Raw genomic sequence first — 14,154 nt, forward strand, 5'->3', positions numbered from 1 at the left:
TCCGCCCCCTGGGTTCACGCCATTCTCCTGCCTCAGCCTCCCAACATTTTAATTACAAATACACAATATAGGCACACTGTTCAAAACTCAAAACACAAAAATATATACAGGGAGACCAGGTGGGGTGGCTCATGCCTGTAATCCCAGCACTTTGGGAGGCTGAGACTGGAAGATTGCTTGAGTTCAGGAGTTTGAAACCAGCCTGGGAAACATAGTGAGACCTTGCCTCTCTTAAAAAAAAAAAAAAAAAAAAAAAAAAAAATATATATATATATATATATATATATATATATAGTGAAAAGCAAGCCTCATCTATTATCTTGTATTTATTATCAATTTCTTGTGAAACATCACAAAGATGTTCTGCTAATATATAAACAGATGCACATATAATTATTTTTAAAATATAAATGATAACATAATATTGTGGGTATATATATATATATATATATATATATATATATATATATGGTGTAAAACTTTAGGTATAGCATTTTTAGATTGTCAAAGAAGCAAAAAGCAAAACCTGAATACATTTTCCCTTATAATTGAGGCCAAAAGAAATTGTAGGGTTATGTTTGGGGTAATGGGTTAAGGATGGGAAACAATGTGTGCATGTGTGTGTGTGTGTTTAGTTGTAGCAGGTATCTTGACTCATACAGATTGCCTGTCCATTTTAATGACATTTTTCCAGTTCTTGTGGAAATTCACATAAACAGGATATTAAAACCTAGTCCTAGTAATGTATTGAAAATTTAACAGCTACTTGGGGGCCGAGGCAGGCAGATCACCTGAGGTCAGGAGTTCAAGACCAGCCTGTCCAATATGGTGAAACCCTGTCTCCACCAAAAATACAAAAATTAGCCAGGCATGGTGGCAGGTGCCTCTAATCCCAGCTACTCGGGAGGCTGAGGCAGGAGAATCGCTTGAACCCAGGAGGCGGAGGTTGCAGTGAGCCGAGATCGCACCATTGCACTCCAACCTGGGCAACAGAAGACTCCACCTCAAAAAAAAAAAAATGAATATTTAACAGCAAAATCATCTTATTGCTATTGGAAAGTATTTATTTGATGCAGTGGTTAGTGCAAAACTGTTGCTATTTTAGGCGCAGTGGCAAAGGAGTTGCTATAGAAGGGCTCTTATGTGGAATGATGTAAAGAGGAAGCGTTCATTCTAAATTCTGAGAAGCAGGAGCAGCCAAGTTCTTACCTGCAGATTCTTAGGAAGTGATGCCTAGAGGCCACTGAACTCTGTTCTTGGTACATTAGGACCAGGAGATTATGCAATGCTCTGAGGCAGAAGAATAAACAAGGTCAGAAGCAGGCATTTATTCTGCAAGAAAAGAATTTACTGTGTAGGTTCCTGAAGGATTGCCTGAATTCCTTCATGGCTGAGAGTGCAAAATAATGCACAGCTGCTGGCTGCCCTGCATAGCTGTAGGCAAGGATCCGGAAGATGCCATCTTGTCTCCAAGTGTTTCTTTTTCTTTAGGCAGGGTCTCACTCTGTCACCCAGGTGGCAGTGCATTGGTGCAATCACTGCTCACTGCAGCCTCCACCTCCCGGGCTCAAGCAATCCTCCTGTCTCATTCTTTGACTTTTTTTTTGTAGAGACGAGGTCTCACTATGTTGGTCAGGCTCGAACTCCTGGGCTCAAACAATCCTTCTGCCTCGGCCTCCCAAAGTGCTGGGATTAACAGGCGTGAGCCACTGCCCCCAGCCTTCAAGCGTTTCTTAATGGATTCCCCCTTTTCTCATTTGGTCTCTTTCCCCCTGGTTGGTTTCACTGTAGTTCATGTTCAGGAATTAGGCTTGTGCACAGGAGCAAGCTGGTTTTGTCCAGTTGAAAGGAAAAGTGTGAGGAATGTGCTCTGCTGTGAGCTTTGCTCTGGGGGGAAAATCTAGTTTTCTTTTTCCCTTTTCCCATTTGCTTTCCAAGGTTTGGATGGCATAATCACCTTCTCAGAATGCTTCTTTTACTACTCAGGAGGAAAAGGCTGCCACTTTGGGATTTAAGGACCCCATACTGTTTCCTCTAGAAAGGTAGCTCTTTTCCACGGGAGAAGAGGTGTACAGTGGTAGGAATTGTGTCCTTAGTTAGGATTTGGGGTTTTATTTAGACATCATCATGTCCCTTAACTTGGACTTAGACACTGGATTCTGTGAAGTTCAGTTTCAGGTTGGTTCAGCAGGTAGATCTCTGATCATGGACTTTTCTGTCTTCTCTCCTTTTCTCTGCATCTATTGCTATCTTGACACCAAAGTTACTGAAACTCTGGGCTTCTAGGTACACTGGGTTTGTTCTCCTGCAGATCTGGCCAAAGTGATATTTCATGAGTGGGTCTGAGAAATGGCAACCAGTGAACAAACATTTGTAACAATTCAGACACTCACTGGGCTGTATGTTTGGGGAATTCTTTTTATTATGTGTGGGTGTGGAAGCCTGAGGTCTTAGATTTTATCACAGTAAGAAGGAGCTTACCCCTCTGTTCATCAAGTCACAGACTGTCTTGGCTTCTAGCTGGGAAGTTTTTGTTGGGAAGTTTTATAGTGTTGGGCAATGGATGAGTGAATGGAAAGAAGCGTGACTAGGGACCTACCCTTAATGGCTCAAAAATGTCCATTAACTTGTTGTATAGGGGACAGCTCATTCTATTAACTCACTTTGTTCTCAACAGAAGGTAAAATTGGGCATAACTACCAAGCTATCATGAGAACCAATCCAGGAAAACTCATTAGTCCCAAGCTGGATAGGGGCAGAGTCCACAGGTGCTTGAGAAGTTTGGCTGGTCCTATAGAGACTAGAGTATATATTTATCACCTTAGAAACTTCTTTGTCTCATGTTTGACAGTTTTTATACTTCTGGGTCTTACAGATAATTAATATTTTGTTCTTTATTTAAGCTAGTTTGCCTTTGTTTTTTTTTGTTTTTGTTTTTTTTTGAGATGGAGTCTCGTTCTGTCGCCCAGGCTGGAGTGCAGTGGCGTGATCTCGGCTCACTGCAAGCTCTGCCTCCTGGGTTCACGCCATTCTCCTGCCTCAGCCTCCCAAGTAGGTGGGACTACAGGTGCCCGCCAACACACCTGGCTAATTTTTTTGTATTTTTAGTAGAGACGGGGTTTCACCGTGTTAGCCAGGATGGTCTCGATCTCCTGACCTTGTGATCCACCCGCCTCAGCCTCCCAAAGTGCTGGGATTACAGGCATGAGCCACCACGCCCGGCCCACTAGTTTGCCTTTTAAAAATTTCAGGTATTTGATTAAAGTGTGTAAGACATCAGTGGCTGCTCTGCAGGATGCTGATTAGTATCTGGAGACCCACAACTGATGAATTGGGCCAGTGGGCTCCTGGCTGGTCTAATGTGGCATCTTCTCTTCCTTACTGTTTGAGGACATGGGGCAGGGTATGACCAGTGCCTGAGTGGCAGGTGGTGACTGAAGGGAGGGAGATGGGAACTGGGCTGTAGTCAGGGCTCTCTCGCAAGGGGCTTGACCTTTACCTATTACCTCCTGGACACCTGTGCGGAGAGGTATGACAGAATGGGTTTTCTTGTGAAAGGAAAATTCAAATCTCTCTTCTACTTGAGAGTCTAGGGACTTCAGACATCACCATCCCCCATAGTAGCTCTGACTTTCACATTTGAATGAAACACTTGAAATTTTTAAAAGGACAATTAGTATAAATGAAGAACAAAATAATTAATTATAAAGACCCATATAAGTGGTCAGTCTTGAAACACAGTGGCAGGCACCATCTTAGTTCTTGTGTTTCTTCTTCTGTCAAGTGAAAAAATAAACTACCATTTTTATCTTCCGCAATACTCCCATTCAATTGAGCTGCTTCTTTTTATTTTTTATCTTTTTATTTCAATCCTGCTCCTTCTGTAGTCAATTGAGCTTCTTGACTGGTCTCCTGGAGCTAATTGTCAGGACTGGGGTGGTGCCCCACCCCCTTCCTGGGATCCTAGCCTCCTCCTTCCTTTGGGTGAGATCCTATCTACTCCTTCCCAGGAGGTGGCCTCTGCTGCAGACCCATAAAACTTTAACCCTACCTTTCCTATCAGTGAGAATTAACATAACAGCTAGGGCTACTATCACAGGAGTGGAAAATAAACCACAGTAAAGAGACCTTCCAAAAGTCTGCAAGCAAAATCTAAACACATTTGAGCACCTCTCTATGGGGCGAGAGCATAGATTTTTGCTGAAGGCAGGCAGAGGGGTGGCATTTTGTGTTCTCAGAGGGAAGCGATCTGGAGTTTGATTTAGTTCAGGATTCTTCTCAGCTTCTAGCCCCGAGCTCCAGGGCTTCTATCACCTCCATGACTTTCCTGAATCTGAGTCCTTGAAGTGCATTTTTCAGAAAACTTGGGTCCTACTCTTCCCCTTCCTTTGGGTGAGAGCCTATTTACTCCTTCCCAGGAGGTGGCCTCTGCTGGAGACCCATAAAACGTTAACCCCACCTTTCCTATCAGTGGGAATGAACATAACAGCTAGGGCTACTATCATAGGAGTGGAAAATAAAACCATAGTAAACAGACCTTCCAAAAGTCTACAAGCAAAATCAAAACAACACATTTGAGCACCTCTATATGCAGCGGGAGCTAGATTTTTGCTACAGTATCTAGTGAGGGACTGTAATTGTGGCTCTTGGCACAATAGCCAAATTCCTATCCCTCTAATCCTATTTTGTCTCCTGGGGCTGGGTATGAGGAAGGAGAGTCCTGCACTGGAAGAATTACCTTAGCAGTTTCACTTACTATGAGGACTGTTGGTTTCAGTAATCCTTTTGGCTCCCATCAATGTCCATTTAGCTATTTCTAATTATTTCAACTACTATAATATTATTTTTCTCCAGGCATGCAGCCAAATAAAGTCAGCCATTGAGTTGGTTCTCTCAGCCGTGCTGCTTGTGGAACAACGTGACTGCAAGGCCATATTGCTTTCCTTTCCCATGCCAGGCCGTGTGAGTGAGAGAGCAATCAGTGCAAATCTTTGGGCTGGATAACTGGCGGTGCTGGTTTGACCTCCGGCCGGGTCAGTGAGGGATTGTTGGGGAGGCTGCCGTACCCCTCTGCACAGACTTCCAACACATCCCAGAACCATAGCACCAGCGCTCTTAAGCCAGAGGATAATGTTAGTTAGTAAAGAGAATGATGCTATTGGGGTCGATTACTTCCACTAGTAGAATCTTAATGATATGTGGGAAACCATGTCTCTGGCAAAGTGCTGGAGTTCACTTGAGCCTTTTTTTTTTTTTCCTGGAGACAGTGTCTCGCTCTGTTGCCCCGGTTGGAGTGCAGTGGCGTGATCTCAGCTCACTGCAACCTCCGCCTCCCTGGTTCAAGCGATTCTCCTGTGTCAGCCTCCCAAGTAGCTGGGATTACAGGCACATGCCACCAGGCCCAGCTAATTTTTGTGTTTTTAGTAGAGACAGGGTTTCACCATGTTGGCCAGGCTGGTCTTGAACTCCTTGACCTCAAGTGATCCTCCTGCCTCGGCCTCCCAAAGTGCTGGGATTACAGGTGTAAGCCACCGTGCCCCACCAACCTGAGCCTTTTTTAACTGGCCAGCTGGGCCCAAGAGTATTATCGTGTCTCCTAAAAATGACTGATAGAGTTTTTTAAATTAGTTTCCTATGGCTGCCATGTAATATAGTACCACAAACTAGGTGGCTTAAAACAACAGGAACGTGTTCACTCCCAGTTCCGTAGTCAGAAATCAAGATGTTGGCAGGGTTGGCTCATTTCTGGAAGCTCTGAAGGAGGATCAGTTCCCTGCCTCTCTCCCAGGTTCTGGGGGTTGCTAGCAGTCCGTGGCACTCCTTGGCCTGTGGATACATTGCTCCAGTCTCTGCTGCCATCATCACATGGCGTTCTTCTTGCATGTGTGTCTGTGTGTCCCAATTTTGCTCTTCCTATAAGGACACCAATCGTTGGATTACGGCTGACCCTAATCCAGCATGATCTCATTTTAACTTGGTTACATCAGTGGAGACCCTATTTTCAAGTAAGGTTATATTCAGAGGTACCATGGGGTTAGGATTTCAAAGCATCATTTTTGGGAACACAATTCAACTTGTAACACTCCTCTTATCCATCTCCCTCCTGGACTATAGTGCTGGCCTCTTACTGTATCTCCCTGGGCCGGGGTCTCCCCTCAGTGACCTTTCCACACCATCAGTAGAATTATCTTACTGTATTGTAAAAAGAATCATATTATCCAGCTTGATTTCCAAAGGCTAAACTCAGTTTGACAGACAGAGCCCTTCACAGGCTGTTGTCATTGGAGAGCTGGACCAATGCAGAACAGGGACCTGTCCCCCCTGCACAGGATCATAATTGAAGCCGGACTCGCCTACAAGGCACTGCTAATTAATCTTTACTCCTACTGGGCGTCTGAATCATTCTGCCCCTAAGAAGATTATTTGGGAGGTGATTGGACTTTTTGCATGATTGTTCCTAGGGATGTTGTCCTTGCCTATCTTCTCAGATGTGGGTTTATTGCATTTTTACTTATTTCCTAAAGTTTCAATGGAAGAAGGCAAGATCATCTTCCAGAAGGTAGTTAGATTATATTACTCATTAAACTAATACCTTCAAGACTCTCTTTCCTTACTCTACTGTGGCAAAGTACCATATCTCTCCCTTTTTTTTTTTTTTTTTTTAATTGATCATTCTTGGGTGTTTCTCTCAGAGGGGGATTTGGCAGGGTCATAGGACAATAGTGGAGGGAAGGTCAGCAGATAAACAAGTGAACAAAGGTCTCTGGTTTTCCTAGGCAGAGGACCCTGCGGGCCTTCCGCAGTGTTTGTGTCCCTGGGTACTTGAGATTAGGGAGTGGTGATGACTCTCAACGAACATGCTGCCTTCAAGCATCTGTTTAACAAAGCACATCTTGCACCGCCCTTAATCCATTCAACCCTGAGTGGACACAGCACATGTTTCAGAGAGCACAGGGTTGGGGGTAAGGTCACAGATCAACAGCATCCCAAGGCAGAAGAAATTTTCTTAGTACAGAACAAAATGAAAAGTCTCCCATGTCTACTTCTTTCTACACAGACACAGCAACCATCCGATTTCTCGATCTTTTCCCCACCTTTCCCCCTTTTCTATTCCACAAAACCGCCATTGTCATCATGGCCCGTTCTCAATGAGCTGTTGGGTACACCTCCCAAACGGGGTGGTGGCCGGGCAGAGGGGCTCCTCACATCCCAGTAGGGGCGGCCAGGCAGAGGCGCCCCTCACCTCCCAGACAGGGCGGCTGGCCGGGCGGGGGCTGACCCCCCCCACCTCCCTCCCAGACGGGGTGGCTGCCGGGTGGAGACGTTCCTCACCTCCCAGACGGGGTCGCGGCCGGGTAGAGGCGCTCCTCACATCTCAGACGATGGGCGGCCGGGCAGAGACGCTCCTCACTTCCTAGATGGGATGGCGGCCGGAAGGAGGCGCTCCTCACTTCCTAGATGGGATGGCGGCCGGAAGGAGGCGCTCCTCACTTCCTAGATGGGATGGCGGCCGGGAAGACGCGCTCCTCACTTCCTAGGTGGGATGGCGGCCGGGCAGAGACGCTCCTCACTTTCCAGACTGGGCAGCCAGGCAGAGGGGCTCCTCACATCCCAGACCATGGGCGGCCAGGCAGAGACGCTCCTCACTTCCCAGACGGGGTGGCGGCGGGGCAGAGGCTGCAATCTCGGCACTTTGGGAGGCCAGGGCAGGTGGCTGGGAGGTGGAGGTTGTAGCGAGCCGAGATCACGCCACTGCCCTCCAGCCTGGGCACCATTGAGCACTGAGTGAACGAGACTCCGTCTGCAATCCCGGCACCTCGGGAGGCCGAGGCTGGCGGATCACTCGCAGTTAGGAGCTGGAGACCAGCCCGGCCAACACAGCGAAACCCCGTCTCCACCAAAAAAAAATACGAAAACCAGTCAGGCGTGGCGGCGCGCGCCTGCAATCGCAGGCAGTCAGCAGGCTGAGGCAGGAGAATCAGGCAGGGAGGTTGCAGTGAGCCGAGATGGCAGCAGCACAGTCCAGCTTCGGCCCGTGGAAAGAGGGAGAGGGAGACGGTGGGGAGAGGGGGAGGGGGAGGGGGACCATATCTCTTGTGAATTTATTTCCTGGGAAAGCATGTGGAGTGCGGTGTGTGTGTGTGTGTGTGTGTCTGTGTGTGTGTGGTGGAGGGTGAAAGTATTTTACTTGAGGATAAAGATTGATGCAAATAATATTCAGATAGAGTTCAATAGGGTTAAAACAATGTTAAGTGTCTTCCTTGCCAGTTTGCTGTCTTAGGTTTTGCTTTACCTATGTTTTTCTCTGATAGAGGAAAAATAAAATAATCAATTCCCAGGGTTAAGTGACTGAGTCCCCAAGAAGATCTTAAAGAAGACAGCCATTTGCCTAAGTAGTTAAATCCCAGTTAAATTTTAGTAGCATGATCTATCTCTATGCAGAGAGGTAAAGAAAGAACCAAATGATGTCATTTGTATCTAAAAAGTACCCTTCAGTGGCAGGGCGCGGTGGCTCACGCCTGTAATCCCAGCACTTTGGGAGGGTGAGGTGGGCGGATCACGAGGTCAGAAGTTCGAGACCAGCCTAGCCAATATGGTGAAACCCCCATCTCTACTAAAAATACAAAAATTAGCCGGGTGTGGTGATGTGCGACTGTAGTCCCAGCTACTCAGGAGGCTGAGGCAGAAGAATCGCTTGAACCTGGGAGGTGGAGGTTGCAGTGAGCCAAGATCGAGCCACTGCACTCCAGCCTGGGTGACAGAGCAAGACTCTCTCTCAAAAAAACAAAAAAGGACCCTTCAGTATAAGAGCTGTCCATGTAGCAGCTCTCAACTTAGTCCTGTGAGTTAAAGTGTGAGACTGGATTAGTAATCCTTTAATTTAAAGTCGTGTGACCTCAGCCAAGTGACCGTCTTCAATCCTCAGTACCCTAGGCTGCGCGAAAAGCATATGGTACAATTCCTGGCGGAATAATGTTCAATAAATGTCAAATGCTATTATTATTTTGTGATTATATGAATGACCCGAGAAAGGGTCCCACCTGCATCCAAGTACATTTATACTTCTTAACCAAAGTGCCTTCATGAGAATGCTGGTAGAAACTGCATGAGGGTGTGTTTTTTTGCTTTTGTTTTTGTTTGAGATGGGGGTCTCACTCTGTCACTCAGGTTTGAGTGCAGCGGCGCCATCTTAGCTCACTACAATCTCTGCCTTCCAGGCTCATGTGATCCTTCCACCTCAGCCTCCCAAGAATCTGGGACCACAGGTGTGAACCACCATGCCTGGCTAATTTTTTGCCTTTTTTGGTAGAGACGGGGTTTCACCGCCTTGCCCAGGCTTGTCTTGAACTCCTGACCTCAGGTGATCCGCCCACCTCAGCCTCTCAAAGTGCTGGGATTGCAGGTGTGAGCCACTGTTCACAGCCCTGCATGAGGGTCTTTGATTACAACTGATATTTTCTATTGTTGAGTGATGGCCTTTTTATAAGTTGCCCTTTCAGTGACACAAAGGAGGAATGTGCAACTGAGTAGAACAATTTTAGAGAAAATGTAGATTATGTGTTAATTAGACTGAAGCCGTGCCTACTTCCAGAGAGTATGAGGCAGTTTAGAAGGTAAAACACAGTATTTTACTGGGAGTAAGACAGAATTTTTATTTAGCGTATATACAGCAGAAATACAAAGGGAACAGAAAAAGCCTGGAATGAGGCAAGTGTTAAAATGGGCAGTTCTAGCAAACAGAACCAAATAAGGAACAGTGAAAACAGTGATGGGGCGGCCAACCTTGAGGAGAAATTGAGTGTTGTTTGGGGACTTTTTTTTTTGAGATGTCGCATACAGTACTTAGTGTTGGTTGGATGGATGACTCTTACATTTTCCATATAGTTATTCTGTCATAAATACTCAAACAAAATGAGGGATTTAAACTGTAATTAGAGCTCTTTTCTGAGACATCTGTCTGTAACATTTCTCTTTTTCCCACAATCAGGTGAAAATGAAATCCTTGCAACTCTGCATGCCATTTCAAGCAAAAACCAGATCTGGAGATCGTATATTGGCATGGGCTATTATAACTGCTCAGTGCCACAGACGATTTTGCGGAACTTACTGGAGAACTCAGGATGGTAATGTATTTCTCGGTTCAGGAACAGGATGACTGTGATTTGCATAATTCTTTCCATCCTCCATCTGTCCCCTTGCAGTCTCAGAGCCTCCACACTGACACCCACCTCCTAGTGCTGTCTCCAACGTCCGGGAACCTACCGGGTTTCTCTGGATCGATAAATGTTCTTGCTCAAATGTTGAGGAAATAGAAGTTTCTTCCCACTTCCAGTCCCATAAAATCTACTAGGATGCTAAATTGTGTGTGGATCTGGTCATCTCTTCCTCTTCTGCAGCTTAATTTCTGTGCTGTATTTGAGTAAGATGTGAAACCTGCAGGTGGGCAGATTCAGGCCTTTACTCCTCCTTGGAGACCCTGGGACATAGGCTACTTCTGAGCTATCTCATTGAGTCAGTGGTGTAGTCTGGGAGAGAATCTTGGTCCACTGTCTTCTCTCAGGATTGCCCCCCGACCACCCTACCCAGACGGAGTCTTGCTGTGTATCCCAGTCTGGAGTGCAGTGGTGTGATCTTGGCTCACTGCAACCTCTGCCTCCCAGGTTGAAGCAATTCTTCTGCCTCAGCCTCCCAAGTAGCTGGGATTACAGGCACCCACAACCACCCCCGGCTAATTTTTGTATTTTTAGTAGAGATGGGGTTTCACCCTGTTGGCCAGGCTGGTCTCGAACTCCTGACCTCAGGTGATCCGCCCACTTCAGCCTCCCAAAGTGCTGGGATTACAGGCATGAGCCACTGCGCCTGGCCCTTCTGTCAGGATTTTTAAGGGGGACAGATAATTGTGTTCCCTTCCCTTCTCACCCCCAAAATTTTTGATTCACAACTGACTGACAAAAAGACATGGTGTTGGAGATCATAATATCAGCTTTATTGCTAGCACTTTCCAGAGAAAGAGAACATGTGCATTCTGTAGACAGGCTCTTCTAGAAAAGATATGAGAGAGGCCTGAGCTATGCATACTCAGTTACTTATTCCAGTCTTACCTCAACAGTTAGATAAGTCACTCCTACTTCTTCTTCTTTTTTTTTTTTTTTTTTGCCTGAGACAGAGTCTCACTCTGTTGCCGAGGCTGGAGTGCAGTGGGATGATCTTGGCTCACTGCAACCTCTGCCCTTCGAGTTCAAGTGATTCTCCTGCCTCAGCCTCCCGATTAGCTGGGATTACAGGTGCCTGCCACTGCGCCTGGCTAATTTTTTGCATTTTTAGTAGAGACGGGGTTTCACCATCTTGGCCAGGCTGGTCTTGAACTCCTGACCTCATGATCCACCCGCCTTGGCCTCCCAGAGGGCTGGGATTACAGGCGTGAGCCACCGCGCCCAGCCAAGTCACTCCTACTTCTAGGGGGGTGTGTGTGTGTCCATCTGTGTCTGTCTCCTGTCCACTCCGGTCCTCACTGATTGTGTGGTGTGTGTGTGTGTGTGTGTGTGTGTGTGTGTGTGTGTGTGTCTGTCCATCCATGTCTGTGTCTCCTGCCCACTCCGGTCCTCGCTGATAGAACAACACTGAAAGCATTTCTCCTGCATTTGAGAAAATACTTCTAGTCCACTTCCATGCTATTTTGTTGTTTTCCATTGCTGTTTGCTGTATGATGTAAAGAACCAAAAAGGCCAGGCACGGTGGCTCACACCTGTAATCCCAGCACTTTGGGAGGTTGAGCGGGTGGATCATCTGAGATTGGGAGTTTGAGACCAGCCTGACCAACATGGAAAAACCCTGTCTCTACTAAAAATACAAAATTAGCTGGGCGTGGTGGTGCATGCCTGTAATCGCAGCTAGTTGGGAAGCTGAGGCAGGAGAATTGCTTGAACGTGGGAGGCGGAGGTTGTGGTGAGCCAAGATCGCAGCATTGCACTCCAGCCTGGCCAGTTAAGGACATGTGCCTCTGCTGTTCATTGGGAAATAATGTCTAACTGGAGGAGGAAAGGTGGGGACTCCTAGGCTCTTTTTTCCCATCTTTTTGGATTGGTGCCATTTTATACACCAGAAACACTGAGTTGAAATTTTATTTCAAATGATGAATTAGTCTTAAAAGGAAGACATCTTATTTGAAAATATAGGTGTCCACTTTTCATTTCCAGCATGGAAACAAATCAGACATAGATGGAGTATGGTGATAATTCCTAGGTGATTTTTTAAAAGTTAGTTTGTGGAAGAGGTAACTTTAATTTCTAGCAGGATCATCATGACATGAGGACAGAGTAAGTTGTTGCCTCTGCAATTTAAAGTATTCCTAGCAAGGGGCACAGATTGGCTTTTAGATTAACATATGTAAAAACCAACTTTACTTAAGGGAATGCAGGCTTCACTAAGTGGGAAATCATAAGTTGTACCAACAGGAGCTTTTGAAATACCCAAGTACATGCTCCCAATCAATGAGTGTTAACAATTTGATAAACACTTTGCATCTTTGTCTGCTTTTCCATCATTGCAAATGTAATCCTGGTGGGTGCATGTGCTTTGTCGTAGATGGAATTATTTTTATCATATCATTATAGGAGCCAGATCTCTCAGCACAATCATTCCTGTATTGCTGTCCCTGTACATAACTCTTAGTTTCAATATGCTCCACTTTATTAATAAGGGGACAGGAAAATCAAAGAACTAGTTTCTCTGTAGCGTCTGTGAATGCGTTTGCATTGATGAAGGCTTCTTTTTCATTGTGGTATTGGTAAAAATTTGAATGGTAAACTCCAAGGTTAATTTCAAAAGAAAATGGCCTGTTTCTCTTCCCCCTTAAGAAAAGCCTCAAAAGTACATGAACGGGCTGCAGCATTCCAGCCGTCTGAATACTGGCCAGCAGCCTTTGCTCTTGGTGGCCATAAAGAATATTCACCATATTGCTTTCTGGCTGTGGGCGGATGTTAATTTACCGTTGGAGCAGCCAGTGTTTTGAGAAGGAGATGATGTTGTCCTGTACTTTTCATTTACTTTTCGGGTGCATTTTAAATACTATTTCTTTCTATTCTCTGAAAGCTGATCTGAACCAGAGAGTGATATTACACCCCACCAGCGCTGATAGGGAGGGCTGTGCACATGTGGGTGGTAGATTTCACATTATCATCCTTCTGAATGGTTTCCATAGAGATGGAACCAACAAATTCCGGAGACGTGAGGGGAAAATAAATGGATGACATAGCCTCGAAAGAAAACAAACATTTGGGCTCTTGAAAGAAAATTTACATCAGGTCTAGAATTTATTTTATGGGTTTCACTATTCCAAATTTTCAACTACTGATAACATCAGAACATTTACATTTTCCTTGTAGCTATTTCTGTTTGGTATATTTTTGTCAGCAGGATTAAAATGAGAGAATCTCAGGAGTGTTTGTCCTGCAAACCCCCATAACCCCCTTTCCCAATTCCAAAAGAAAGTCACAGCCAAAATGATAGAGAACACTAATTATTTTGGGTTAAATATTAATGCCATGTTGAATATATCAAGCATCCTATTTGAGCTGAACTAAATGCCTTCTTGGATGTGCAGATACCTTTTTATATGTTAAAATATATTTAGGAACAAACCAGTTGAATTAGTCATTTGGAACATAGACATTATAGATCACAGGCACGTTTTCTTAATCACTATGTTTTACCTAATTGAGTCAAACTCTTGTAAACATGATGGCAGGCCTTTTGATAGCATTTTTCTCCTGAAATGAGGGTTATTTATCATCTCTCAGATCCAAGGCTCACTGTCCTTTAATAGATCATTGTTAAGAGCATTAACACCTGTTTAATTTCAGTAGTGCCAAAAACCTCTAGACTAATACAAGAAGTTTACATGTAAAAGGAGTGAGATTACATATTAGGCATATTTGCAAGACAACAATTTTAAAGGTCTCTACCTTTAGCAATGCTAAATAACATTAACCTCACCTTGGACTTATGAAAGGATTGAGAGAGAAATATTACATAAGGGACAGAAAAGATGTAACTAATTTGAATAAATACTTTTTAAGTGGAAATATGTCATAATATCTAAACAGAATTCTGCAGAAGTGCTTTTAGGAAAGGTCTATCAGCATATGCTTTAAA

General features: G+C 45.0%; 1 protein-coding gene across 3 annotated transcripts in view; it reads left to right on the top strand.

Moving 5' to 3' along the window:
- The window catches only part of GLDC (glycine decarboxylase), a 108,752-nt gene that overhangs the window by 15,322 nt on the left and 79,276 nt on the right, over positions 1 to 14,154 (top strand). For 2 of the 3 annotated variants that reach the window (XR_010148783.1, XM_001143144.8), the window contains exon 3: positions 9,989 to 10,124. Coding sequence is in view for 2 of the 3 variants with exons in the window: in XM_001143144.8 (XP_001143144.1) it covers positions 9,989 to 10,124 (136 nt within the window). In the remaining variant the exon portion in view is untranslated. Of the gene's footprint in view, positions 1 to 7,310; positions 7,539 to 9,988; positions 10,125 to 14,154 lie in introns of those variants that run through there. The other variant, XM_054658664.2, reaches the window with a different exon arrangement.

The sequence above is a fragment of the Pan troglodytes genome, chromosome 11 (genome assembly GCF_028858775.2).
Source record: "Pan troglodytes isolate AG18354 chromosome 11, NHGRI_mPanTro3-v2.0_pri, whole genome shotgun sequence".
In the NCBI taxonomy this organism is placed as follows: domain Eukaryota; kingdom Metazoa; phylum Chordata; class Mammalia; order Primates; family Hominidae; genus Pan; species Pan troglodytes.